Source organism: Amphiura filiformis, chromosome 17 (genome assembly GCF_039555335.1).
Source record: "Amphiura filiformis chromosome 17, Afil_fr2py, whole genome shotgun sequence".
NCBI classification, from domain to species: Eukaryota; Metazoa; Echinodermata; class Ophiuroidea; order Amphilepidida; family Amphiuridae; genus Amphiura; species Amphiura filiformis.
In genome coordinates, this window is record NC_092644.1 from 26,853,872 (window position 1) to 26,881,809 (window position 27,938).

The window sequence follows — 27,938 nt, forward strand, 5'->3', positions numbered from 1 at the left end:
GAGGAAATGCCAAAAAAGGTTTGATAAAATATTGGCCATAACTTAAGAACCGCACCTGTGGAAATATAAATGCAATGACTTCCTTGACTCATTTCCCATAACAGATCTGTGTATTAATATCAAGAAGTACACTGTAGTTAAAAGTGGAACAATATGGCTCTTGTCATCTAAAGGTCAACAATAATATTCATTATTTGGTGCTTCACTCATAGAACTTTCACACAACTTGTAAGCCTACTACTTCACAGTGCAGAGAGCAAATGGAGCAGTCTTTGCTTAAGTTGCTTGCCATGTCTACAGAAGTAAAAACATTGCAACAATTTGAACACATGACCTTGGAATTACATTGTACAAGTCCAAACCTTCATCAGGGCTGTCAAATTTTTGGAATTGCTTGGCATGAGACACTGGCGTAAGGATGGAATTATTATTTACCAACTACAATTTTTCATTTGGCCGGGGTGTTGGGGAGGGACAACTATTTATTTTGACAATGCGTGAGATCAATTTTACAACCTTGGCACAACATTTACTACCTTAGCACAAGATTTACTACTTTGGCGTGAGAAAGTGCCCAAATGTGTGACTGTCATGCTCAATGAGAGTTGACGGCCATGCGTTCATATTGGAGTCCATGGCTAGCTGTTGGATTTTACTGTTGAAGGTCTGATGACACTGTATAGCGCGATGTTTTAACAAGCAGTAATTATCTGCACATTTTGCAGGTGTTTGGTTTATTTGTGGTTTCAAAGACCTTTACTTTAAAGTTTAAACCCAATGGGTCAAAAAGTATTTTCACAGACATTCATGGTTCTAAATTTTAATAGCCACAGAGCGAAAATCAAGAACACCTTGCATAAATGTGACCATCCACCACGAAGTGGTAGTGAAGTCGGCCCTAGATCATTTTCTGTTTATTGCAGATCTTGAAAGAATGCACTTTCAGCTTTATAATGACACCTCAACCAGCTTCATCGGACATCTGGAAGTAAAGTTATGGTTCATCAAAGGTCAAATTCCTAATATACTTTACATAGAAATCCATATACTGCTTTTGATTGTATCTCAAAATGGAAAATGCCGACTTTACGACCAGTTTGTGGTGGATGGGCACAAATATCCCGCTATACAGCACGTTGCCCTCTTGATTCAGAAGGCAAGAAATGATCTTCATTTTACACACTCATAACTCATCATTCTTCTTACGATACATATTCTCTGTATAACCGAACTTTTCATAAGTTACCAAGTTTAATTTCTCAACAACATTTTTGCAACCTTTCAAGGCAAAGATTTCCGCATCCCTACTTGGTCCATAAAACTGGAGTTCCTCTATGACAGCTTCTGTTATACTCTCATCTTGACTAAAGCCCCTAGCTTTGAGTTCTGTGTTGACACATTGTCTTACATGCCTGATTTCAAGAGGCAGAAATGGTATAAAATGGCTGACGAGGTATGAGTCTAGGAGACGACTATGCTGCATGCCAGTATCTGAAGGATGGATAGAAATAAATATACACATTATTCGTAAATTTTGATGACACACAAAATTTGGGATCTAAACTTGAACTAGCCCTACTGTAAATGATTGTAAATCTTATTTAGTGAGACAGATCAAACCATACTTATTACCATGTAAACACCCGGGGGGGGGGGTCACTCCCATTGTGGCCTGTACACCATCCGCGATAATGAAAACACGTAAAAAGGGTCGTTTTTCGTGGGTAGGCATGATACGCACGTATCGCGTTTAGGGTGTCAAAAACATGAAAAATTGGAAAAAAGGGTAGCAAAATTGCAATTTCTAAATACACGGAAATGAAATTTAGGATATGAAATTTGATGTTAGGAATGAAATCCCTGTTTAGGGTGTCGTTTTAGCCAAGGGTTAAATCCTTGTTTAGGGTGCTTTTCAAAAGTTGATTATCGCGGATGGTGTACAGGCCACAATGGGAGTGACCCCCCGGGGTAAACACACAGCCATTCATTTAACAGAATATGTGTTGACTGCTCAGAGCCAGAAGTGGGTAAGTGCAATATCTGCTATGTGTAGGTGTGTACATATGTTCACAGGGCAGCTATTGCACTTACCTACTTCTGGTACTGAGCAGTCGATGTAAAAGATGTTCATTACAGGTGGTTGATGTGATTGACAGCCATATCTCCCCTCCCCCCTCTTTTGCCCATCAAAACTTGTTTGATTTGGGTTGCACCAGGCATTGCAAACCAAGCATGTATCAAAAACTGAGGAATGAATCAACAGTTGAGTGTTTGAGTGATGGGCTTCTACTTATAATCATGATGAAATTGGACCACCCATAAGGAATTCTCTGATGGGAATTCTTTTTGATGGGCAAAAGATTTTGACATCAGAAGCAAGCTTACATATCTCTCATTACCCCAGTAAAAGATTCAGTCTAACATATATATATTAAAAATTAGATGGTAGAGCAAGAAATGGCAACAGGGTGTGATCCCCCCTCCCCCAGAGTAAATACTGTTGGAAGTGACACTTCAATACTCACCTTGCCTTGTTGATTCATGCTTGGTTTGCATGCCTGTTTGCAACCCATTAACTTTGTGTTGTGATCAATTTGATCATGGTTCTGAACAGACAGTGAGAACCAGTTGACCTGGCAATGATTGATTTTGACGTCACACTACGGCAGTGAATAGTAAAACCCAAACTTAGAATAAGAGTGTTTGAGTGATGGGCTTCTACTTATGGTTTAACAAATATAAGATGAAATCAGACCACCCATAAGGAATTCTCTGAATTTGCATCCCTAATTGTGATGTGATCAAGCAAAATGAGTCGGATGTCGGGAATATTTATTTTGAGATATATCCAATAATAGTATTCAACATCCTTTGTATTTTATTGTTCTGAGCAACACTAAAATGACCATATCTCTGGAACCACAAGTCTAATTATGATGGGGTTTTCAGCAAAATAAAGCTCTGAGAATGGCTCGTGTAATAAAATTTTGATTTTGATCGACATCAGACTCATTTTGCTTGATCGCATCACAATTGTCTTACCTTTATCATTGAATGCTTGCTTCATTATGAGTGCTTCTACATCTCGTAGCTTGATGTCTTCCCTTTTATTGCCATCTAAGTAATGATTCATGGTGTAGTTACTTATTGCATATGCTGCTATATTACTGTTGGGGAAAAAGAAGAGACAAATGAATCAATCTTTAATCTTTTATTTATTTATTTATAATGTTTGGTAACAGCCAAGTGAGACCCAATAGTGAGCAAACACTAAATTGAAGGGTAAGTCTTACATCAAAAAGGAAATATAAAACAATGCAAAAGACAAAAGGCATAACAAAACAAAAAAAAACAACAAACAAAACTGACAGAAGATACAGAAAGGTGGACTACCTATAAATCCAAGAATGAGTCGAGACAAAGCAGTTTTGAAGGAGAGGAGGGTATTGCAGTTGACAACTTCCTCAGGCAGCTCATTCAACAATTTGGGACCATGGGTAAACAAGCTTTTCTGACAGAGAGTGAGCCAACGAAAAGGGGTGTATAGTGTACAAGAATAATTGTATATGTAGTCGGGATAGGAGTGGGAAATGAAAATATCAGGTGTACCAAGCAGATTGAGTATTGTTTGTTGATCCTACTGAAAAAACCAACATGTAAATGCAAGATCTGTCACAATCCAGGGCTACAATTTCGGTGATAATCCGCAAACTGATTCTCGCAAAGATTCTCGCAAAAATGTCTACACCTATAATCTGACCAGCTTTCTCGTTAATGCACAATTTTACTGAAGGATGCGCTACTCTGCACTCTATATATGAATCAATTCCATCAGTTGGTGTGATTTTTGCACCCTTGAAATTTTTGTTACTGGTCCTAGTCATCAAGACAGACTCAATTCTGATGATTTGGCATTGCCTGTTGTTGATTTATTTTGTGTGGACAATCACAAAAACTACCCTTTTTCTTCACAATTGGTATTTGCAACACTAAAAACATCACATGTGTTACGTGTCCAGCATCTTAAAAAACACCCATTTTCATTTTACTTGTATTTAGGTCATGCATATTATGTATGGTGTGACCACACTCCATTTCTACCCAATAACTTACCTTAGAAAGACAAACATAGATTTCCTGTAATCTACTCCATCAATACTTTCTTGGTAATCCAAGAATGGTCTGAAGGAATCTAGAAGACCGGGTGGCATATTCTCTACCTCATCAAATATAAATAGTTGCCGTTGGCAATCAGCTACTTTGGAAGATATTAAATGCTCAATTTGTTTCTGAAAAATGAAAGAAAGCCAAAAGGTAACTACATAACAAGTAGACTGCCTAACGTATCGTACGCTATTTTGTGCGGTTTGTATTGCAAGGAGATCACTGGATTGTGCAACGTTATTTTGTGTGGTTTGCATAATTCATTGACCTACAATTTACTCATAGACTAATTTGCAGTCGTTTATAATTTTGTTGTTGTTTTTTTAAAGGAATTTTTATTCTATAATGATAACGACACAATGCCATAATATAAAGGATACTAAATTGATTGCAAAAATGATACCCCCTTGCCCCCCCCCCAATGTATGGCCTATAACGTTGTGTGAGAGCATGGTTTTTGGCATTCAGGGAGACCAAAATGTACAGAATATGGGGTCATTGGTTGAGAGAGTAGATTCATTTGGATCTAAATTATAAGGGGGGGGGGGGCATTGGGTGAGAATGACTTTTTAATGGGGTCTTTGTGTGAGAGCCTAAAGAAGCCTCGAAAATTGAATTTCTAGTTCTAAATGACTTCAAATGGCTTTGTCAAGTTTCAAAGTCTTTGGGTGATAGATCTAAAGGAAATATATGGGGTCTTTGGTTTACACAGCATGTACTGGTAATGGGGTCTTTTGGTGACAGCGATGGTGAAAAAGGGGGTCTTAACAGCCCTACACATACGTGTCACCTTCACAGTGGGAGTGCCCTCCCCCCCTCGGATTTCAGCATCTCACATCAAAGCTCCCATTGGGAGCCCCATTCCTTTTTAAAGGAATTTTTATTGTATAATGATAACGACACAAAGGATACTAAATTGATTGAACAAATTATACCCCTTGCCCCCCCCCCCAATTTGACATTGCATGTATAACATTCTATGTTCATCAACTGTGACAATTTCTCATTGAAGGCAACCCAAATATCTAGATTTTTATCAATTTTAATGGCCATTTAATCTAATGATATTAGTTTTATGAGTGTAGAAAACCAATTAACAAACATAACGTCAAAAGTAAAACATAATCCGATATAATTTTTCTGTTGAACAAACTTTAACAAAAACGTCACACAATGATACGAACTCTATTACATTTATTCCTGTTTATAAATAATAGCGACTACATGTACAAACACAATTATTGAGAAATAATTTTTTACAATGAAGGAAGGACGGACTGACGGACGGATCTTCAGACGGAAGCGTTCTTATAATCTTTACTCTATTTCATAGCGTACGATAATTAATATGTGACCTGCTACCATGAAATCGGGCATAAGTCGCTGCAACTTTATACTCATTTCGTTGAGTTGGTAGTTTCAAGATATTTGGTCTGACTAAGTTGATGTTCTTTGTTTTCTGCACACCTGTACAAGCCAGTAGTATTATCCTGAATGAATGGCCCTTTGTGCCCCCATTCACATAGGACATTCTACCAACTCAACGAAATGAGTATAAAGTCTTATGGCTGATTTAGTGGTAGCAGGTCACATATCAAGTGGAAGTTCCAATATAATTTTTCATTGCAGTAATGTCAGTATTAGGAGTCAAGTTAAATCGGTAAGGCTAACACTTGACTCTGGTGCGTTGGTGTTTGACGATGCAACTTCAAGTCCTGGCACCGGCACAGTCTCTTTATTCTCATGAATAATTAAGCCAGCTTAAAATTCCCCTGGGCAAGGCTCTAACTACTTATTTGTCTTGGTTACCTGTACAAGAACTCAGGGAGCTGATCCTGGCTGTGATGGTTTTAATGGTGTGTACATGGTGTGGGTATCTTACAATGTAGCTGCAAATCCCTAATTGTTGCTAATGGTTTATATGGCATGTTTTGGGCCTCAATTGTCAGCGAACTCTTGTAAAGTGTGCTGAGGCCTGTGTGTTGCGCACTAATATAATTCACTGCTCTTTTCTTTATTTTTTAGAGTGGGACAAATTAAAGTTGTCACTTTGCAAATTTTAGTCAAATTCAGCTTTCAACCATGAGCTCAATGTAGGTGATTACCATTAAAGAAAACTGTTACACCATGAAAAGTGTTATGAAATGCAGCAAATAGCAATGACCTGTCACTTAAACACGTGCTTGTACAAGGTGTCCCATAAAAAGGTTACATGTAGAAAATGGACCGTATTTTGCGATGGTACAACGAAAAGATGTTATTTTCTCAGGTATTATTAATTGATCCTTCTTGTAAGTGTTTGCAAAGTTTCAACACCGTATCTTAAAAGAAACTTAACTTATGAGCGCAAGATGACAGGGGTGTCAAGAGTGGCTAACCATCAACATGATCAAACGAAAGTTGAACAGAAGCATACTTTTGTTTTCACATGTTTTCTTTATTACATTTAATTTTTCTCTTGTTTTCTTAATGGCTGATAAACTTATTGCACTAAAGAAACACATTGACAAATTAAATATTGCACATCTGAAATTAAATCAGTTCAAGAGCTTCTTGACTTTTAGTGGTAACAAATAACTGAACAACAAAGGAAAATGGTCATTAAACATGTTAAAGAGGGGCACATTTTTTGTGAAGGCAAATTCTGCACGCTGTATTTCCCGTCATCATCATGATAAAATAACGATAATAACGATCTTAGCATATACTCTCGAAATAAAATTGAACAAGTTTAATTCTCTGTTCAACAGAATAAAATACTGCATCTTCTTCCATGTTACTGCTGGCCCTATTCAAATGACCCGCCAAATGAATTGCGAACCTCGTGTTGCTTTATGTCACGTCACACATGGTAAACAGCGTGCTCAGGAATGTGTGGAATGCGGGATAAATATGCATGTTGTGAACTTGACATTCACAGGAGTACTAGTAAAGGGTATATAGATTATGTCATGAAAAGGACATTTAAATTGGTTGACGTTAACTCAGATTATTTTCCAAAACCTACATGTAACCTTTTTTTGGGACACCCGGTACATGCAAAAACCTTTGTAAGCCACTAGCTCTAACTAAGGCAGCAATTATTGTTTGATTTGGGGCTTTAGCCCAAGGCACACTATTTAAGCCCCTATGTAACAATCCAATATGGCAGATTGTAATATTACGCACTATACCATTTTCCACCTTAATGTGGCAGTAATGGCAGTGCGCATTTCACTGGGCGCAGCTACAAATGGCTCGTGTTCGCTCAAAGCGCTGGCATACACACATAAAAGCTTAAAGACGCGGCATACATTTGCGAAACAGTTGCCTCAACGCGTTGATGTCACTGCCACATCATGGTGAAAAATTTGCAAAGTTTAACCTTTCTATCTCTGATTAACAACAAACAATTCAATTCCTTACCCTATACTGTTTGATATCACTCCTATGTGGATAATGCTTGGTAGATATCCTTAGATGCACATATTTGCTTTTTAATCCCTCTCTGAACATACTCTCTGCAATGATCTTGCTCACATAGTTCTTGCCTGTACCCGTTGGACCATGAAATGATATAACCAATGGGTGAGGTGGCTCTGGGTTGTCTAGATGACCTCTGATGGCTGCGATTATTGTTTTGTGTACCAAGTGTTGGCCGTATAGCTGTTCCTTTAGAGACAAAGCTAGAGCTGCAAGTAATCATACGTTGTACATGTAATTGCAGGGGTTATTCCAGGGTTAGAAATTATCAACCAAGTGTGAGAATATTTTTAGATTCACCCAGTAGAATTTTGCAAGAATCCATGGATTCTCACCATATAACTTTGCATGATAAACTAAAATTATGAGAATCCATTTAGATTCTTGCAATTTTGTTCACAAGAATCTTTGCGAGAATGGATTCTTGGATTCTCGCCAATTTCTGACCCTTATACTCTATTGCTGAGCGATGAGCAATTAGTTTGTAGCCATTGAGGTTAAATGAGGTAGCACACTTGTTTTGTTGCGTTGGGAAAAGCACGCTACCTCATTGGTCAAATACCAATCGCTCGTCGCTAAGCAAATGAGTATAAATTCAGCTGAAGTGGATTCTGCGGGAGGACTTTCTGAGTAAGTTTTTAGATTGCCTAGTGTGAATATGTTTAAAAATTCCAAAAATATTAGATCTTGGGCTAATTTTGCTGATTTGGGGCAGAATTTTAGGGATGGGTATATTATTAGATTTTAGGGGGATTGCTGGACCTTAGTGGATTGGGGGAATCCACCCTTCACCCCTCCCTTGGCAACAGGTCTGAGTATGGAGCATGGGGTTTATTGAGTCGGATGACTTCCAAGTCCTCATATAAACCAATGAAACATACCTTAAGGGATCGGATAGCAACCATATTTTTTGTGGGACATGAGAGCACCATAAGAGCACATCAGACATATCAAATTGCATTCTGAATACAAAGAATGTCCTTCTGATGTCAAATAGTTTGAAATTAGTTGACATCAGAAGGACATTCATCATATTCAGAATGCAATTCCATATGTCTGATGTGCTCTCAGCTCCCACAAAAAATATGGTGCAAATGTTACAATCCGATCCCATTAACCTCAAATTTTCTTTTATCAGATTATAAATGAATTTTCAAAAATACAATTTCTTACACTTTTTTATAGTCTTAATTTACACTAAATGTTTTAGTGTGCCTTCATACCTGTAGTATTTCCAGGGATCCAATCATCCATACAGCACTCATATTTGTAACACCAAGGTCTATACACATACGAAGTCCATGATTCGCCTCCTACTATACTCAATGTAAATAGCACAGCAGTTCCTAGTGTGGATAACTTAGGTTGTACAAGCACAGGTAACATAACTAGAAGGATATAAAGGATTAAAGCACATGCTAACAGGTAGCGAATAGAAGTTCTACGGGTGATGGCCATATTTCTTCCGTCTTCCAAAGTCTCTTGCTTTTTGTTCAAAGTTAATCTGCTTGTATACTATCTTTTCAGTTCTTTTCATAGGCACTCAAAGTGAGAAGAGAATAGAGTATTTAGTCTGTCCCTGGGACGTCTTGATAAATAAGATATTGTTGGAAATCCATTGGTTGGTCTGTATTGATCTGATTGCCAGTCTTTTAGCGTTCCTGTTCTTGATGGCTCATGCATCCTGCAACAAAAAAAAAATAACTTTATTTGTTGTGAACAAAGACATTTGGATTTCAAGACATTTGGGTTACTTTGATCTGGACATAGCAAAAACCACTTATGGACATAAACCTCGAACTTTTTTTATGTTTTAAAATTGTAAATTCAAATATTGTTCTCATATTTTACAAATGTATGTGCTTTTAATACCCTGTTCTGTAAAGCGCCTTGAGTTCTTTTGATGTAATTGTGTTATATAAGAAATAAATATTATTATTATTTATTATTATTAAACACTATATTGACATTGTTATGACACACATGGTGCCCTCTTTTCTTCACGGTTGGACTTAGTCACTCATACCAAAGAAAGAATATCCATAAACATACCTAATAGTAATAGTATAGTGAACTTAAAACTCATTTTGGTCAAAAAAGGACATGCAGGTAGACAGTTCTGGCTTAAGCCCTCAGAATTTTATTAACAGCATTTCTCAAAAATCAACTTTTAAACCTTTGGGGTGATAGATTAGCTATTTGGGCGACATTTTGTGGCTATTACCCACAACTTGGGCTGGATCTGGATCTCAGTGCATCTGGATAGTACAGTTCAACAGTTATCATAAGCATAATGACATCGCACATACATCCATAAACATCATAATGATAAATGAAGATACTGAGTTACTAAGGCCAAGTAATAAATAATGTATATATCGTCCCCGCCCTCACCGATTTTTGGAGATTTTCAAATATTTTTGTTATTTTTCCTATTTGCTTCCTTACTTTGTTTCGAAAATGGTTGTGATGAAATGACATGTTTAGAAGTTCTTGGTTATCATTTATAAACACATTGCAAACACTTTCTTCAAGCTAGGGGTAGGGCTTTGGGGAAATAACAAAAATATTAGGGGCCTCCCCGATTTTATGATGTGTTGACAAACATTTGCAATTGCAATTTTACACAGAAATGAATGGTAAAAAAATAACACAATAACAAATAATAAGGACCTCCCTCACCAATTTTTTAAAAAGTCCGGACGATATACATGTTATTTTTTTTACTTGGCCTAATATGGAACTATATCAAAGGGAAACAGTTCAGGCCCAAAACACGATTATGTCAGTAAATTAATATTTTGGCTGGTTCAATAATTGAAACTCACGGTTTAGTGTACATACACTGTAGACCTACTTACTAGCCGTCAGAACAGAGAAATCTTTGCTCAAAAAATGATAGCAAATTACACATTTGTAATCATTTTTCACCACAAAATTAATATGATAGGTCAAACCCGGGGGTCAAACAACAGGTTGTCAACTCACTGTTCTGGGACTGATTATGAATCTGATTATTTGGACTACCGTACAGTTATATGGGAATAAGCTTTTTTGTGTGAATATAAACTACGCAAAAAAAGTTTCTTTATGGTTAGGAAATTTACCCACTATTAAAATCTAGCGACCAATTGTGTACGTTTGCTAAATAATCGCATGCGGGAGATTGTCCTGCGCATTTTGACACCTCAATCACTACCCTACGACACTCCTGAGAAAAGATATGAATGTTTAAGTAACACGAGGTCGCAAAATGAAAATTACAAAGAAGCCTATTCAATGGTTTTAGAGCTGATTCACTGATCCAAGACGGTTTCATTATTCCCGCCTTATCAATTTTAATTTAAAGCATTTTAATTGATGCATGTTGGATCATCCTTTGCTTATTGTGCAGATGAATGATCAAAGACAAAGGTGAGTGGGTACTAAGACATTTACCTTTTCAGAGATGGATTTGGAAAAGGGATTCAAAACAGGTCATGATTACAGCTGCATTCCTGGAAGCAGAAGGAATTGAGACACTTGAGTGGCCCTCCAGAAGCCCGATCTTAACCCCTTGGAGAACCTTTGGGATCAGCACAAGAGACGAGTCAACACGAAGATAAAGGCAGATACAATTCTGGTGGGATTGCGTCGCATTGTTATCAACAAGTGGAACAGGGTTGAGCAAGGTAACATTCAAGCCTCATTAGGAGCATGAGGCGCCGCGTGGCTGCTGTAAGGGAAGCCAACGGTGGACACACAAAGTATTGAAAGACTGGTAAAGAAAGAGATTAATCTCAAGTGAAGTTGGAAGCGGCAGTATGATGCCTGAAATGTGCTCAGCAATTAAACAAAAAATGTTAACTGCATGTTTGTTGTTTTTTGTGTTCTTTTATGCTGAAAACTTGAATAGGCCTTTTTGCAATTTTCATTTTTCGACCTCGTGTTACTTTTACATTCATATCATTTCTCAGGAGTGTCGTAGAGTAGTGATTGAGGTGTCAAAATGCGCAGGACACTCACCCGCATGCAATTATTTAGCACACGTACAAAATTATTCGCTAGATTTTAATAGTGGGTAAATTTCCTAACCATAAAGAAACTTTTTTTGCGCAGTGTAGATCCCTACTACTAGTACCTACTGGAAAATGTCATAAAAAGAAGAAGATGCTAGGATCATGAAATACTCCTTTTATTTATTGCTTATCATAGAGGGCTCCTTCAACTCTCAACTTGTGTCCACAGAAATGGCTTAAAGGAAGGTGACCTGATATAGTTGGAAAATCAAATTCTTTAAAACTTATCTATAACATAAAATGTTGTCCCTTTCAAGCATTCATGCAAAAAGATCATGTTTATGTTCTTTCCAACTTTCCTGATGCAGGGTCAGAAATTCGCAATCAAGTGTGAGAATCCTTTTGGATTCTCCCAGTGGAATTTTACAAGAATCAATGGCTTAATTCTTGCCATATAACTTTGAATGATAAACTAAAATATTTACGAGAATCCATTTAGATTCTTGCAATTTTGTTGACCAGAATCTTTGCAAGAATGGATTCTCGGATTCTGACCCTGCTGATGTGACTAATTCTTTATGGAATTACTGACATTTTATACAGCGTAAAACTGGTAGTCTACATTGTTTTTATTAATGATAATCACCATGATCATGTAATAAATATATCTCTATGGTTGAGTCAGCAGGGAAATAAAACATCACGCCATGAACAAGATATCAAATGAATTATGAAAGATCCTATTTTTCTCATTTAAAAAAACATACTGAAATTAGGAGCTCCAGATCGGTGCATTTCCTGGCACATCGCGATTATTACCGGTAATGGGGTTATGAATGTACATATTGCATGATTGGTCACTCACAGACCAGTTGTAGTAACTACAAATTTCGAACGTTTGAGGACTTGTTCTCAAGTTCTTCAGTGTTAATTGTTCTCATTATAAATGTCGCAAAATATTAAATTTGACAATAATTAGCAACCTGTTGGACCTCTCCATATATATTTATACATTGCTCACCTGTTTTCATATCATATGTGAGTGGACACTACGAATGAGCCGTAAACTCGGCAAATTGTATTATGAGACAGTGCAAAATATGCGTGAGAGTCGTATTCATACTAGGTGTCTCAATTAGGCGCGACATGTTTCTCATTTGATAGCGTTTAAACCAATCAATAATCCTATTGCTGAAGAGGATAATAATCTTCTACATATAGAATCATTAAATAGCTCTAGTCTTTGTATGCTTTGGCTAAATCCTGTTCAAGTGGTGGGTTACAATTGCATTGTATTTTGTCAAGGTATGTACAATGTATAAACAATAAACAATGAGAGGACATTCCTGAACCTCGTTGACTTGGGGATGATTTGAAATGACCGCCAATTATGACTTTATTACCAGCAATGTGGAAAAGAGACATGTAAAACCGAAATAAGGGTACCATTTTGTTGAACAAACCATAACTCCGCTTCTGGATATCGTTTGAAGTCAAATGATATACTATCCTAAAGCTTATGTTGTATATATATTCTAAACACGAAATACATGTAAAACAAAATTGACCGGGGCCGAGTTTACGGCTGATTCGTCGTGTCCAGTCACATATTTTGTGGTGAAAAATGATTACAAATGTGTAATTTGCAAACATTTTTGGAGCAACGATTTCTTCGTACCGACGGCTACATGAAGTGTGTATATGTTGTGAATGCACATTAAACACGAGCCAGGAGTTTCAATTATTATTGGAACTGCTCACAGACAGAATTTGGAAAAAGACATAATTTGCCCATTAAACTTTGCTAATTTTTGTCCTACACTGCACAAGACATGGTTGACCCCTCATTTTCTAAGTTAATTTCTAAACAATTTCCATGTGAAATATCCTACTTGAAAATTTGATGATCATCATGACATCATCCCTATATTTTTAGGCTATAAAATTATTTAGTGTGACTGCTCGAGCTCTGGAAAACAGTGGAACACTCGCTCAGCAGCTCTCCAATTTTGCACACATACGTGGCATATATATATATTTACAGAATTAAGATTCTTTTGGCGTTACCTTGAAGTTATAGACTTACCATGAAAATAGTTCAGATAAAACATAAAAATATTGATTTTCTTCAGTATTCGGGCACGAACTCTGCGCTGCTCAACTCCAAAACTGATCACAGGTGACAGGACTGCTCTGTGTTGTTGTTTTGATTTTTAATACCGTCACAGTCATGATTTTTACCGTATACTTTATGAATATAAAAAACAGTTCAAATATTTTTAATTTATTAAGATGAATCAGTGAAACTTTATTATTTATAAGTAAATCATTTAAATTGTATTTAAATGTCATTTTTATATATATGACTCTTTAAAAACGGACCGTATAAATATTATCAATATTGTTTTCAACCTGTACTATTTTCAAAAAAAAGCACAGACTGTCACACACGCATAGCGTAATATAATAAGGGACCAGTCAACGAAAACCCCACTCCCTCTCCCCTTCCCACACCATGAGGGGGGGGCACGCACGATGGGGGAAGCACACATGACACAGAGAGAATACTGTTTTTTTTTATCCATTCTTCATCCCTTTGGCCTGTTTTAGGCCACAATGAACAATTAGGGGGCCTAATAGATCCCTTCAGTAGGCCTAGGCCGGGGGCCTAGGCTTATAGCTCCTCCGTTGTTGCCTATCCCCGGTACCGGGCCCCCTAATCGATGAACTTTGTTTGTTTGTTTGTTTGTTTGTTTTGGGTCCTGATGGGACCAGGCTCGATAAAAAAAAATTGTAGCGTGCTTCGAAAGCTCAGAGGCAAAAAAGTTTACTGAACTTGTCACTTTTTTGGCTGGAAATGAATTAGTGACGGAAGTCAAATGTAGGTTATCATGAGTCGGGGAAGGGGGAATGTCCTTCTTTTTTTTTTTTTTTTTTTCTTCTTTTTTTTTGTTTGTTTTGATGGACTACAAGCTCATTTGTTCAAAACGATTTTTGAGCCCAGCAGGGGCCTGCATCAAATGCATGGGCCTCATCCTCCAACTTCTGTTGCTCCGAAGCGGACAATGACACACAATCGGAATTTCACAAAAGACTAACATCAAGGGCCCTAACTGTAGTGATGAATCATCATCTTACTGGGGCCATGATGACAGGGGGTTGCCACCTTCCCTGAAATTCACTTTGCCCCCAAAGCCCCCTGAATTCCTAACCGTCTTACTGGGGGACAATCAGTGAGGACCAACACACCAGTCCTATATAAGTTTTCAAATTGTGGCCCGGGCCGGTGGCTTAAATATCTTCGCCCCTTAAAATGGTAGATATAATATTGCGAATGCACTGAGCAGGCCTACGGGTGCACTACTTGGTGCACTCGATAGTTGGCCCAACCAAGAAAATAAGAGGGGGGCAAGCGGTTTTTTAGCCGTTTGGAAATTTGACCCCCGGCCGGCGGGGCTCATAATTATTGCACAGTCCATAATTATGAGTCCTGCTGTAGGGTAAAATTGGGGGGAAGAAATTTTTGGCATGTCAAGAGGGGGGGGGCAATTTTTGGCACACATTTATGGGGTGCCTTTTTAATAAACCGCTCTAAAAATGCTTTAAGGAAAACAGTCAAGCCTACGGAAACGCTTAGGCCTAAATATGCAACGCTGCGCACGCAACATATATCTAGACCATTTTAAGGTTTGCAAATTGGGATCCCAAAAATTTGGCATGTTAAGGAGGTGGGCAAAGATTTTTTGGGCCGAGAGGGGGGGGGGCAATTTTTGGCGGGCCGAGTGGCGGGGGGCAAGCAATTTTGGTGAGCCGTTTGAAAATTTAATAATTATAATTATTGCATAGCCCCTTAAGAAAACTGTCACCCTTCCCCAAACTCCTTCGGAGGCGAAGGAGCATTACGACCTTCCACGGTACCCCTGTCTGTCCCCGGTATCCGTCACTCTGAAATAAAAGAACCTAAACCTTGGGGGTTGTCAGGATTGGGTTTTTAATTCTCTTTCAAAATTAGTGCTTTTTTATCCCGTTTTTATTCGAATCAGGAGCTATTAAAAAAGTACAACAACATGCGCCAGTATTTTGGGGGGCTTTTTAGGGGCGCAGCCCCCGAGTAAAAGCAGGGGCGGCCAAAATGAAGGGGCGGTGGAAGGAGAAGGGGCGGCAAAAACAGGGGCGGCAACACTTTTTCAAACGACCTTTTCGGGCTGTTGAGGAAGGGGCGGCAAAATTGAATTTACTTCAGCCCCCCGGGGTTGGGGCGGTCACGGTACGCCACTGAACAATCAGTAATAAAAATGACCATTCCCTTAGTCAATTATGAATTGAAAAGTGCTTTCAAAAGAAAATCGGTCAACAACCTCATCTTAAATTCAAAAGCAATTTTTCCCGTTGATTGTGTTTACTTTTACTGAACTTGTTTGCGGCGTTGAGAGTAGCAGGTCAATGACCTTGTAATTACTGGAGGAAAGAGTGAAAACATATCCCATGATTCCAAGCGGAAATAAAGATGGCGTACCACTTGTTATTTTCCGTTTTTTTCGAATTTTAATACCACTAAGGAAGCTTAAATATAAAATATACAATTTCGTCATCACTATCCTGAGAAAACGAGGAGTCTAAAGAATTAGGAGGTAAGTGTTCAAAATTTGATCCGTTATTTATTTGGTGTAAAATGAGGTTTGAATTTGGTACCGTGTGGGGAGCGGTCTCCTCCCCATTTTAGGCACAACGTAGAATGCGTTGGACGCAGCTGTGCCGTGACACCTCGGTACCCCGGAGGTGTTGGCCTAATATTCGCTTCTATTAGACCGCCCGCGTTATATAAGGTTAGAATTTACTGCTAATGTATCAAATTAAGTTTTTCATTGCTCAGATAAAACATTTTCTTGCAGTTGCAGGTGCAGGAATATCATTTCCGAATATTTTATTTATCGGCGATCTTGACTTTTCTTTTAGACCACCCGAGCCGAGCTATATTAGGTTAAAATTACGAATTTATCAAATGAAACTTTTGCATCAAGGTTAAACATGTTTTTAGCTGAACAAACATACCTTTTATTTCGTCGAACAAGCTTTATTTTGTTCCAAAATCCATGTTTTTATCACAATTTTTGACGTAAAACTAAAAGAGCTGTATCCAAAATCGGTGATGCAAACTCGAAAACTTTCGCGTAGCACAGACGCTTGATGTACGCTCGTTTTGACGGCGATTTACACTCGTGTATCAAGCATTTCCAAGCGCGTTTGACAGTTTTTTACTGTGTGACGCAATTCTGCATTTATTCAAGATTTTATCGAATTTATCGAAAAACGCAATGTATTTTTTTATATACAAATTTACTTCATTTCACAAATTCTTTGCCACTTTCCACTGATCTGATCATCTTTTTATGTGACGGAAGTGATGCTGATTTTCTGTATGTTTCATACTTTTCCGATAATTTTTAATTTGTTTTTTGAGACAAAACCTTCCTAGCAAAATAGCCGTTTTCACTTGTTTTCAAAAAGCTGTTTTAACCTTGTTTTTTACCCCATAATTTCCCTCATTAATCGAAGCCTTGCCCTCCTTCCAATACATTAAACCTTGACTTCAAAGTGTTTGGCAACTGTTTAAGCTTGATGCAAAAGTAAACCTTGATGTAAAAGTAATAATTTAGTCCCTATATAGCGAGGGTGGTCTAAAGGAAAAGATCGCCTATTTATCAGTATCACACCAAAATAAAAAAAATCATGTGAATCTTGCATGACAGTGCTGAGACGTAGGCCTATAGTATATTCGTCTCAGGCTGAGTGTGAGTTTTGTAACTGATGATGTTATTTATTTGTTAATAAAATGCACACAATCAACAACCAGACAATTAGGATTTAATACTCTGGAGTCTTGCACCAAGCAAAACAAACAAAATGCCTACATGTCACTTGTGCGTCCCCACACAGGTGCGGATCCAGAGGGGGGGTGGAGGGGCGCGCGCCCCCCATAAAAATAGCAAAAGTAGGAAAAAGTGGGCGTGCGCCCGTGAAAAGGGGAAAGGAGAGAAAGAGAAAAAGAGAAGAGAAAAGGGGAAGAGAAAGGTTAAATTGCGTGTAATTGAGTAGGGCCATGCCTAAAAAACTGCACAGTCGGGTCGATTGAAGGCCTAATACATGTAGGTGTCTAAGGTTCTGTGATTATTTTAGGCATTGCTTGAAGGCCTTTTTATGTTTAAGGGATCTGGAATGAGCGTTTCGACAGTATTTTTTGTGGGACATGAGAGCACATTAGACATATCGAATTGCATTCTGAATACGAAGAATTAGTCCTGGACCCAGTGCTGTGACGCTTTGCGCGCCCTCTCGGCCGCGCGGCCTCGCGGCCTCAAAGTCCGAGGAACTGAGCCAGTTCTAACGAAGAATGTCTTTCTGATATCAAATAATTTTCATTTTTTGAAATTCACGATATAATACAAATTTTATGACAAATTATTAAAATTTGATATTTTTCACATTTTTTATATATATAATAGTCCTCGAAGTTAGGGCTGTGGTCGGCACCGTTTTTTATTGTCGACATGTCGATATAATTCGTGTATACCGACGTCGACAGTGTGTCGACATAAAAAAAAATTCTAAAAATTCCGGGTACCCGGGCAGGGAATTTCCTGCCCGGGTAATAGGATTATCGGGCGGGACTCGAATTCCCGGGACTCACTCACACCCTTATAGACAAATGAAACTGCCATATCGGTTGAGCCGGATTTTTCAGCCAATTTTCCATTTTTTCTGGCCAGTATCATTAACCAAATTAACAGGAATTATTTATGGGATTTTTGCATACAAATAACAATAAAAAACGAAATTTTCCACAAATTTGCTTTAAAAAGTGAGATTTTCCCTGAAAATCGCCGTCCCCCTCAAAAAAAAATTTGGACATAGAGGGCAGCATTTTTTTTATGTACACAAATATGGCCGCCGATCGACTATCGAAAGGACGGCAAAATGTAAACAGGAATTCAATTATTTCCATCTCAAGGTGTTGTTTACATAATAAATCCTCAGTTAAATAAATTTGACAATGAACTACTACAATTTAGTATTCAATTACCTTGAAATGACATTCAGAGACCAATTAATTAAGCACTGAAAGGACACAATGGTGAGTGCATTTTAAGCTTACTTGACGGCATGAGTTGTCAACAGGGCAAGGAACAATTTTCGGAGCTTTGTAGGGCATTAAACGCCTTGTTTTATTGCTTGTTAACTTTTTTTAAAGCGAGATAATTACTCAATAGCGAGAATTGCGGCGAGAAAACCAAGATTGGGGCTTAATAATACTGTGTTACATGTAACTTACATGGCCACGTGTTTTGAACTCGCCACCCTTAGCGTTACATCACAAATATTATGAATTTTTACACCAATCAAGTTTCAAATTAGAATATCTCCACAACTATCAACCCTAAACTAGCAAAAGTATACATTTTTGGAAAGCTGAAGGCATAAGCAATTTAAATATACACATTTCAACTCATTGTACAGGGTGACCTTGAAGTTATACAGGGTGGAATAAAAAAATCCAAATAAAAAATGGGTCACTTAATGCATTGCTTATTACTAACTTGCAGTTATAAACTGAAAGTAAACAACATTGATTTGGTTAGAGGTTAGGGGAGCCCACTGATTTTGGAAGAAAAAAAAAAAATCACAGCTGTTTGGTAATCTCGAATACAGGGTGTCCCAAAATATGTTCAAATTTTTTACAATTCAACATATTTTGAACTGAAACATTTTACCCCTAGCCCATACAAAAAAAGTAAGTCCATATTTAGATTCCTCATCAAATTTCCTCTCAGAAAATGTAAACTTTGACTATGATAGGATAAGTAATTAAAAATTTAGGGCAACTTTTAGATTTTGAAGACATCCGCATTGCTTACTACAGTGTTTAATATGAAAACAGGTAGTTTTGCACATAAAAGTTTGCATTTCATAGACTAAACCAATCATAAAGAGTTCAAAATGATTAAAAACAATTAGCAGAATAAATAATCTTTCAAAAGAGCTCTTAACCATGCCTGTAGCCCATATGGATGCAAAGATATGATCAGTTGATTCAACGCACACACACGAAATCTTTATTTCCCATAGACTTTGCACATACCGCCACCGCCTCATCCGCCACCGCCTCATCCCCCACCTCGGTCATTCTGAACTCAAACAACTCTAACTCCACTATCTTAGCTGATAAACAATTCTCCTTTGGAGGTCTTTTAGGGCACACATTTAGCTACAACATGACACCAAACACACTTCAATACCTTTTGTTTAAGCAGAGATATAACAATTTGAACGAGTCTCGATTTGGAAAAGCGTAACAACACCACCATTTTTGGGTGGCGAGTTCAAAACGCGTGGCCACATCTTGAAGTTATACATGCAAAGAGACTAGGGGTGCAAATTAACGGTTATTTGTCTAACCGTTTAAACGGACCACAATCCGGTAGGTTAACCGTGTAAACATATAAAAAAAAAAAAAAAAAATCTTTAAATTTTTTTTTTCTAAGTTTTCGGCGACTTTGCAGAACCACTGGACCTACCGTATTGTCTGTAATAAACACTCCCCCTCTGATAAACGCCCTCTCCAATTTTCAATGAAAAATTGACAAAAATGCAAACATTTCCATGCCATATTGTTTGACTTTGAGTAAGCTTTTCAATTCAATTGCATGGACAAAACCTACTACGACTCAAACTTCCATCCATTTCATTCTCTAATTATGGTAGAATTTCACCAGATTATTGCTTGATGATGTACTTACAGGTGTAAATTTGTTGTATTTACCACGAAGATATCATTAACACGCTGTTCTGTGGGCGCCGCCATTATTAGGTACTTGTGTAAATCCCTCCTTTCTACAGGAGCACCATCGGGAAATTTAACCCGATTTTAAAGTTTTTTTCACTTTTTTCAATTCATTTCCAATAAAAGCGGCCCCTTTTGGAAAAATACAACGCCTCTGGGGCGTTTATTACACACAATCTGACGGTAGGTCCAGTCGAAAAAAAACTTCCGAAAACTTTGAAAAAAAATTTAAAAAAAAAAAAAAAAAAAATTACGTTTAGTGATTTTCCTAAACGGATACTGCATTTTACGGTCAGTTAAACGTGAAACATGTAAACGTAGACACCCTTAAACTTTTGGTGAAATTTTGTACTGTAAAACAGTAAACAGTTCTACAAGTGCAATCATTTTTAGAGATTTTCAAATATTTTTCTAATTTTTCTTATTTGCTTTGTTTCTAAAATTGTTGTGATGAAAAGACATACATGTTAAAAAGTTCTTGGTTATCATTTATAAACAAATTGCCAACTTTCTTCAAGCTAGGGGTAAGGCTTTGGGCTTAAAGAAAATACAAAAATATTGAAACGGAGAGCCAAATGTGATTAGGCCTAATAGGTCAAGCTTACATGTACCTCACTTGTGTTGCCTATGGCAGAAATGCGGAAATATTAGCCTTTGTCAATGATTGGAGGACTCGGCACACGGCATATATTTGTAAATATTGCCTGACCGACTGTCCATGTGTCGCGATGTGTTGAATTAGGGCATCAGAATTTGTCAAACAGTGATCACCTGTGGGACAAAAGGTGCTGAAAGTTTACAATGTAAGACAATATTATAAGACTTTTCAAGCAGCGTATTTCCATCTAATTTGGCAGTTACAGCGGATAGCCCCCAGTAATGGTGGAATGAATTCTGACCATGACTTGGTTCATCTGATATAGGTTTAGAAGGCTAGTCTTCTCCATCAGTCGTTTACAAAAGTATTAGGGGCAAGCTCCTGTTTTTATGATGTGTTGACAAAGCCTTTGTAATTGCATTTACAGAGAAATGAATAGTTAATTTGTAACAAATTTACAAATAATAAGGGCCTCCTTGAGGCTCTTTCACCAAATTTTTAGAAAGTTTGGACGATATACATGTTATTTATTTACTAAATAGCTTACGTTGTACCTTACATGTATATGTTGTATTTCTGTTGTTTGAATTTCAGAGTACCCTAAGCAGGCAGCAGTTTCCAATGGCTGTCTAGTTAGCGATCACACACAATGTCAGCTGGAATAAGAGCCAGGCGGGTGGTGGATCCAATGCCAGTGCAACGAGCCCCGTATCCACACCATGACCAGTCCCTTACAGGTGAGTGTTGATCGCATTATGCACAGCTGCGCAGTGTGCATGTTAAATTGTCAGAACTGTTTGTAATGAGACCATCCACAGTTCTGATAACTGTATCCTACCACTCTATTGGACCCTGGTGGAAATAAGGCCAAAAAAAATTGTTTGTTTGTCCATAGAGGCTTATGAAACAGTTGGGTTGGTAGGTCGGATTTTTTTTTTACAGATATTGCACTTGAAACTGACAATTTGAAGACTGTTTAAAAATAAATCAAAACACACAGCACTTTACTGGTTTAACTCTTGAGATGGTTCTGCATGTTCTACTGTTCATTTTCTTTACATTTTCTTTCTTTAAATTTATACTAACCACTGTTTTACTAGCACATTCAACGCAAATAAAAAAAAAAAACACGGTCGGGACCAGGGCAAGGCTTATATTAACCAGGCACCCAGGCTTTTTTTACCCCATGGTTGCCCAGTTTTGGCTCATTGTGTGTCCAATGTTTTACACTGTAAACTATAGGACCAGGAGCCATCTTTGGGAACAGGAGCTCCTTTTAGCTCCTGGTCCAGGCATACTTAATATAAGGCCTGGACCAGGGTACATGGTCGGTCGGACGTGGACAAACAAACAATTTTTTTTTGGCCTAAGCTTCACACGAGGATTTCTTGGCTTATCCAGGAGTATCAACTGGAAGTATTTCTTCTAATTTAAGCACACTGTCAGTGAATGATGCAATGAATGAATGAATGAATGAATGTATGCATACAAGAGCTTATAAATCGCTATTACAAAAGATCAAAGCGCTAAGTGAAAAACTGCAGAAACAACAGTTTCAGAATGAACAGTCCCTGAATTAAAAAGGATAATAATGAGCCTTATGCAATTTTCTGAATGTTGCCACAGAGGTTGCCTCCCTGATGGTACACAGGAGGCAGGTCCACAATACTGGACCAGCGGAATGAAAAGACTTGTCAGTCTCCGCTGGGATTTTTACCATTGTGTGTGTTCAGAAGACTGGTATCCATAGAGGATCTTGTGATGGGTTCAGATAAACGTGTTCTGTATGCGATTATTTCAGTGAGGTATGAAGCAGCAGATTCATGCGAACATTTGAAGACACACAGACAAAATTTGAATTTGATTCGATCTCTTACTGGTAACAAGTGAAGATTACATGCATCAATGGTGTGGGACTATCAAGTCTAGTGGCATAGAATATGTCACGAGCTTGGCTGCTTTATGTTGGAGAGACTGCAAATAAGCAATGTTTTTTTAAATTTTGCTCCATAGAGGAGAGCATTCCCATAGTCTACATACCTACCAAGTTCCATAATACTATACCTCACTTCTAACCCTCCATTGCTCTGGAGAGAAAATGAGTTGTTGAAAAAGGACTTGTAAAAAAGTATACCAAACTTTGAAGCCTTTTTTTCTGAATTTGTGTCTACTTGTGCATTCATTCTGTAAAAATGTGTAACTTTGTAACCAAATCAGGTATAAACATGGGGTTTGGAGGGCACAAACCTAATAATATCTCACTTTTGTAAAAAGAATATATGACTTCAGCCTGAGTGGACTGGATCACCGATAAGTCTCAATGGGCTAAAGTAAGGGTTCTCCAAATAATTTTGTATAAATCAGTCTCACTATCCGAACATAGTGCAATATATGCATGCACGGGTTGTAGGTGGTTTGTGGTCATGCTGTCCTTGAAATATTATTACAGATATAGAAAATTTATCAGAATTTGTTAAAAAGGTGATCGGTCCGATTGTAACATGCATGTTCCATATTTACTCTTATTTAAATGCCCAAAGGGGAGCATTTATTGGAGACAAATTTTGGATGAAACAAAGTTGTGATATATTTATTATTTAAGCTTACTTCTGGGTCTGCCATTTTGAAACAATTGCTGACCATTTGTGCCTTGGTGGGATCACTCTGATTCTGAAATAACATTTTATACCGGGATTTAATGTGCATCTCCCAGGATTCTACCAAACCAACTTTTTTAGCTTCCCTTATATGATCCTATATCATATTCAAGAAGTTAACAAAAAATAATTCCCGGCACTCCGGTCATATTCAAGGTCAAAGGTCAACACAGAGAACAAATTTCAAAATTGCCCAAATCTGGTTAAAAAGAATGTACCAAATTATTCCTCTCATTCAAGGATACAGAAAAAGTATAGTAAATGGAATTATGGAAATATTTCAAGAATTTAGCTAAGTTAGAGGAGAATGCTTGCCAGGAAAAAATGTGGCATTCAGAGAAGTTTGTTTCTCCAAATAAGAAATCACATAAGAAATTGTTGGATATGTATATTGAGCACTACTTTTGTAGAAAATTCTTATTGGGAAATTAATTATTTCTACCTGTATGCCTAGAAAGAAGTGTGATTTGATGCAAGTTAAAATTTCTTGAGTAATTTGATACAGATAGTTGATACACCTTCATGCTGGTCCAAAATGTTTTGTAAACTTTTTTCCTGTCTACTTAATTGTGTGCATGAAATGTTAAATTTGCTTTCCATTACAACTGGCTCAGTTCCTCTGAAGACGATGCCCTCAAATTGCTTGCGGAGCCCACATGGCTGCAAAGAGCCACCGAGTCCGCCAGGGCGAGAGTGCAATTGCTTATTCCCAGGGATGGTTTGACATTCAATCCAGTGCAGTACCAGTGTACTGTCTGTTGTTCAATCTATTCTGATAATGAGAGTAAACCTCATTAGTGTGCACACACACATAACATTATTTTATACTCGGTGTAGCCCGTCTATATGTAAATACTAACAAACTACAGTCTGAGTCAGGTTTGCCAACTAATTTCAGGGCTCCTGAATCACAGGTCAAATCTCGGAAAAGTGGCCCAATCCTATAACTGTCATTTTCTATAGGCGAAGAAATGCCCACAATTTGTAGTCACAGAGTTGCAGGGTGAAAGGTCACCCAATTTTTCTCTTAAAACCATTAGATTATACTTATACCGGACAGGAAATGGAAAATTGTAGTAGATACCATTCTAAAGTGACCTCGTTGGGCTACTAGTTAACAGATTTGGCAACACTGAGTGACAATGTGCTAAATGACAGGGAAGTGAAAGTTAACAACAACAGACTTCCTGGAATCAGCGTGGGGCAGCTTGCAGTCCCATTTCCAACGTACCTCAACTATGCGACTCTAGTCTAGTTATCATTACCGGTCAACATGAATGGGCTGTTCAGGAATCAATTACATTTTAATTAATAAGGTCATTTATTTCAGTTGAACAAAATGACATGATATGGTTTATGATGCTCATGTATTAACCCATACAATTAAGGACTACCTGTGTAACATGATCATTCATTATCAACTTTAACAACATTGTAAGAATTGACATTTTTCACTACAGTGGAAATAATTAACAGGGTTGTCTTCTACGTATATTTGTACAGGAATTTCCAATGCCTGGAACAACATTGCTGAAGCCAAGAGAGTGGTAAGTGTCAAACTGAATAATACTGTCAGAATAATAATTGGGCCATAAATATGTTGGGTAGGGTTGGGAAATCTTTTTTATACACCAACTCAGCCATTTTAAACTTACGATGAGAGGTCAATATTATTTTTTAAAACTGTAAAAGTGAGGAAAACACACTGTTGACTGTATTTTCTATTTAGGTTGGTTTCAGCAAAAATATTGAAAAAATTTTTTTGTCTGATTTTGATTTTTCTCGAATATTTTGCTAAATTTTCTAACTTAATCAAAAAATAAAAGAAGAAAAAGCTGACGCATGCTTTTCCACAAATCTGGTCGTGAGGGCAACACACCAATAACAACAACAATTGTAAATGTACTCACTTGCAGTGTTTAAAATAAGGGGAACCCACAAGCCCTTGAATATTACTGCAGGCCGACCAATACGATACCCTGTGGGCCAAAAATGCCAGTGGAATTTTATTACCAAAGTTAAACAAGACAAGACTCAATTGACCTGTTGTTGATTTGTGAATCTGAAGTCTTAATGTGTCACCTAAATGTGGACCAGTTTAACATTAAGAAATTGTACAATTTGAGTTGGGGTCCGTGAAAATTGGTGAGGGTCCAGCCGTAGATTTCAAACCCAAGGAGCAGGGTTCAAATTTGGCTGTATCGCATAGCAGTTTGCTCCATATTTTGAAGTAACTGCTACCCAATTTTGCATTTGTATAGCATTTTGTATAGTGCTTTAGTATACGGAAGTATCCGGAGTATGATGAATTAACCAAAAACTGCTATGCAAAATTATTAAATGAATTCAACCCTGCCAAGGAGCCATATGGCCCAAGTTGAAGATTTTGGCTTAATTCGAACAGTAGTTGTATACATGTAATAGTAGTCATGAAAATAAATGCTACGGGAAGAAGATAAATTCAAATTATATCCTAAGAAATATTAGGAATATAATAAGAAAATGTAAGGAGAAATGTTTTTGGCTAGACCAAATGATACAAAACAAAATATAAAACAGGTAATACCATTTCTTGTGGCTACATCAATTGTATTTCAATAGCTACAGAATGCAGAGGCCAGATTAGAAGATGCAGAGTTTCACAGAGCGCCCTCCATGACACCGATGAGCCAGGATGTGCACTCAAGTCCTCATCGTTATAACATATCAGATTATAGTCATGGGGAGTTATCCGACTATGGTCAGCAAGGGTCCAGAGTCCCAGTTGACATGGTGCCGTCACTCAAGATAGGCAATAATAATAAGGTAAGAAAGGCAGAGGAGAAAATTTTTTTTGAAATGTGAAACACTGCAGGTGGTGCAGGACAGAACTTCAGTTTTGTATCACAAATATTTCCTGTAGGAAATAGGTTTTGCAGGTGAAATTAAAGTACAGTATGAAAAGTCAGTACATTTTATAGTTGTTATAAAGTCACCCAATATTTTTTTCATAGCCATTGCTTTCTATGGGACAGGAAATTGTCGAAAATCGCTTCAAAATCTTCAAAAGACACCCAATTGGGCTACCAAATCACAGTCGCCAATGCCAACCCTGTTCATGACCTGTATACATATGACACGCTCAAAGTTATATACTTGTATGCTTCAGCAAAAGTGATGTTTGTTCAATATCCTCTATTATTATATAATACGAAGCTTTTAGCTATACCACAAATTTTCAATACTCAACGGTAACACCGTGCAAGATGTTTTGATACTGAATGGGCGCGCACATTTTGCGTTGTCGCTCGCAACTCGTAGCGCGTTACGCGGCATACCTCGCACACGGAGAGACCAAAGCAGGTGTAATTGATTGAGTTACGCAGTTTGTTCATGTTGTTTTGTACCGCCGGCAAACATGATGAAAATGAGTGCACTAAACGACTGGATTCCAAATGGCACCAGCATGTTTAGTTTGATACTTTGGTACTGAAAGCGCATAGAAAAAGCTTCATCTTACTATAATTTGCCTAATGTTGTGTGCGTGTATGCGTGCGTGCGTGCGTGTGTGCCAAAGGCTCCGTCAGTTTTGATCCGAGCCTCACCAAATTCGCACGGGGGATGCAGAAAAATACGGGGAATGTCGTAAGCTACTTTCGGTCGAAATCCGAGGTCGAAGGTCAAAGGTCAAATTTTAAACTTGGTCCGATTGGGCTGTAATTTATACGGGAGATCAAGGAAAATATGGGGAGTGTCCTAAGCTACTTTCGGTCAAAATCGGCGGCCGAAGGTCAAAGGTCAAATTTTAAACTTGGTCCGATTGGGCTATATATGGGAGATCAAGGAAAATAGGGGGAGTGTCCTAGACTACCTTCGGTCGAAATCGGAGGTCGAATGTCAAAGGTCAAATTTTAAACTTGGTCCCATTGGGCTGTAATTCATATGGGAGATCAAGCAAAATATGGGGAGTGTCCTAAGCTACCTTCGGTCAAAATCGGAGGTCGAAGGTCAAAGGTCAAATTCAAAACTTGGTCCGATTGAGCTGTAACTCGGTGGGTGGAATCCTTGATGTGAGGGGAATGCAGAGGTCACATTTGGTTGAGATCGGTAAAGAATTGGGCTCAAAATCGGCGAAAATATGATTTCTTTTTTGTTTTATCCAAAATCCACAGTAACCATGGCATGGCACCCTGAATGCCCTCTCTGTTTTATAAATAGCTCTGATTATTATGCTCTGATCA

At 37.8% G+C, this 27,938-nt stretch overlaps 2 protein-coding genes across 2 annotated transcripts in view; one reads left to right on the top strand and one right to left on the bottom strand.

Moving 5' to 3' along the window:
* Positions 1–510: 510 nt before the first annotated feature.
* Positions 511–13,800, bottom strand: LOC140137546 (torsin-1A-like). The gene is made up of 6 exons (XM_072159257.1): positions 13,711–13,800; positions 8,850–9,310; positions 7,570–7,835; positions 4,114–4,289; positions 3,043–3,167; positions 511–1,491 (listed from the first exon to the last, which is right to left on the bottom strand). The coding sequence occupies exons 2-6, from the start codon at positions 9,082–9,084 to the stop codon at positions 1,184–1,186; spliced, it is 1,110 nt and encodes a 369-aa protein (XP_072015358.1). The 5' UTR covers positions 9,085–9,310; positions 13,711–13,800; the 3' UTR covers positions 511–1,183.
* Positions 13,801–16,121: 2,321 nt separating this feature from the next.
* The window catches only part of LOC140137547 (centrosome-associated protein 350-like), a 44,151-nt gene continuing 32,334 nt past the window's right edge, over positions 16,122–27,938 (top strand). Inside the window, 4 exon segments of the mRNA XM_072159258.1 lie at positions 16,122–16,255; positions 21,656–21,798; positions 25,222–25,265; positions 26,320–26,518. Coding sequence (XP_072015359.1) covers positions 21,711–21,798; positions 25,222–25,265; positions 26,320–26,518 — 331 coding nt within the window. The 5' untranslated portion in view covers positions 16,122–16,255; positions 21,656–21,710.